Raw genomic sequence first — 2438 nt, 5'->3', positions numbered from 1 at the left:
ATTTATAACTTATGCATGAAAAACTAATTCCACAGTCATAAAAAAGTTGTGAGTTTTATGTGCATGAGAAGTTACTAATAAATTTTTTCTTGTCTATATCTCATAAAAATATCACATTTGGTCACAAAGTGAAGATTGAGGGCATAATGTATTGGTTTACTTCCAATCCGGACCCAAGAATTTGTTTTTTTGTTTCTTTTCTTCCATATATAATTCCATGATCCGAAGTTATCATCCAGAGGTTAACGGGACGCTCTATTTCTCTTCCTCGGCTCGGTTTCTGTTTCTTTCTTTTCTCCTACTCCAAGGCTGCGACGCCCCGGCTTCCTTCTCAAGACAGCCGGCGCCTCATGACCGACCCCATATAAGTAGGCACGACCCCGCAGCCCCTGGCCACCATAGCAACAGAACCAGCAACATCTTCTTCCGACTTTCACGTACACAAGTTTTCGATCAACCGATCTCGGTTTTCGGGACCTGATGGAGGAGAACAAGGGAGCGGCGGTGCCGGAGAAGGAGGCGGTGCAGGGGCCAGCGTCGGCGTACTTCAAGAAGACGGTGGACGAGGGCGCGAGGTTGGTGGAGCTGGCCAAGGGCCAGTACCGGCAGTTCACCGAGGTGCAGGCGAAGGAGCAATGGACGTGCATCAAGAACAAGGTCAGCTCCATGATCGGCGAGCCCATCTTCGGCGGGTCCAAGGGCGACTCCAGCAGCAGCACGCCGCCGTCCGTCGAGTCGCAGTAGATCATCATCGTCATCTAGATGCCCTATTAGTAATTTAGTCGCGTCTTGTTTCTCTCTGAGCACTTGGACAAATTTCAGCATTATCAGTCTGCAGATATCATATTTTTTTCAGATGTTTCACAAAAAAGTTTTAGAGCTGTGTGAATCTACGTTCTACACTTTTGAATACCATAACAGATTCAAGTTGTAAATCAAAATTCGAAATTATACATTAGATGGGTTAAGTCGGACCGGTCCTACTCAGCACCGTAGGACAGGAATACACGTGCCGTTCGATCCCTATCCTCAGCCAATTTGCTCACACGCTTGAGATCGTACGCACAGAAAAAAAATTCCCAGCTTTCGTCACACACCAGCCGGCTCGTTGTCCGTCCTCATGAGCTTGCCTCTCGCCGATGGCAATTTTCTTGTTTGGAAATCTTAGCAGATTAAAAGCACCACTACCGGAATCGCCCCCCCCCCCCCCCCCCCCGAGTCCCGTCGGGATAGACCTATGTCGACGGCCCCCGTCGGCATAGGGCCGCCGACAACATATGCGTCGGCACAGCCAGGGAGGCCGTCGGCATATATGATACGCCGACAGGGGCCGTACATCTATGCCGACGGCCCCGGCCGTCGGCAACTATCACGCCTAACGGCGGCCGCCGTCAAGTCTGCCCAACGACTGGTCATCACGTGGCACCCCTATGCCGACGGCCTAGCCGTCGGCTTAGTCAAAAACTATGCCGATGGCTCGACCGTCGGCATAGGTGTGCCACGTGGCGACCAGCCGCTGCTCGTGGACCAGGGCTATGCCGACGGCTGGGCCGTCGGCATAGTTTGAAATTAAGCCGACGGCCAGGCCGTCGGCATAGTCCTTCATACAGAGCTCCCAGTAGCTGACACGTGGGCGCCTATGCCGACGGTCTAGCCTTCGGCACAATTTTTAAACTAAGCCGACGGCTAGGCCGTCGGCATAGGTGCCACGTGTCAGCTAATGGGAGCTCACGCTAGCCCTATGCCGACGGCCTAGCCGTCGGCATAGTTTGCTTTTGCTTTGTTTTTTCTTTTTTCTGTTTGTTTTCAAATCAATTCAATTCAAATAACAGCACATATCAGCAGATATATATGATGGGATAGACATATAAAACACAAAGGGATATCATCCGGCACCATCACAACAATATATGCATAAGCATCATCACACACAAGTCTCTAAATGAACATCATCACAACCAACATAAGCATAAGCATATAGAGAAGCACACAAGTCATCTAAATGATCATCACCACACACAAGTCATCTCAAGCATCATCACCACACACAAGGATCATCGAGCACCACGGAGGTCGTCACTGCCAAGACGGCCGAAGCCCAGGTCGTCACTGCTAGCGGCAGCGCTACCGCCAAGACCTCTTCCGCCTCCACCTCCGCCTCCGCCTCCGTGGATCGGAGTGGTCGGGCTCCGTGTCTCCGGAGTGCTGCGAAGACCACCGCCAACGGTAGATCCACCTGTTCCCTGGATGTTGAAAAGACATATGCACGGGATATATGACTGTGTTGAAAGGCATGACATGCTTTGGGTGAATAGATTGGGGATGAACTAACCGGCGAGGGGCCAGCGTTCTGTGCCACAAACTCCTCAAAGCTCATCAGCACTGGTTGTGCTGGAGGGCATTGTGCTGGAGGGAACTGAGGACACCTGCCGGCCGCC

The 2438-nt window shown here is 51.6% G+C and overlaps 1 protein-coding gene across 1 annotated transcript; it reads left to right on the top strand.

Annotated features, from left to right (window-relative positions):
• The first annotated feature begins 435 nt into the window (after positions 1-435).
• Positions 436-744, top strand: LOC147961192 (uncharacterized). The gene has a single exon (XM_087537842.1). It carries the CDS (start codon positions 481-483, stop codon positions 742-744), a length of 264 nt encoding a protein of 87 aa, XP_087393968.1. The 5' UTR covers positions 436-480.
• The last annotated feature ends 1694 nt before the right edge of the window (positions 745-2438 follow it).

This window comes from Triticum urartu, chromosome 7A, assembly GCF_056163025.1.
Source record: "Triticum urartu cultivar PI428250 chromosome 7A, HENAU_Tu73, whole genome shotgun sequence".
Lineage (NCBI taxonomy): Eukaryota > Viridiplantae > Streptophyta > Magnoliopsida > Poales > Poaceae > Triticum > Triticum urartu.
The sequence above is the reverse complement of the archived record's forward strand: the minus strand, read 5'-3'. Positions and strand labels throughout refer to the sequence as shown.

Coding starts and splice junctions, on each gene's coding strand:
- LOC147961192 (XM_087537842.1), top strand. CDS start 481: ATGGAGGAGAACAAGGGAGCGGCGGTGCCGGAGAAGGAGGCGGTGCAG.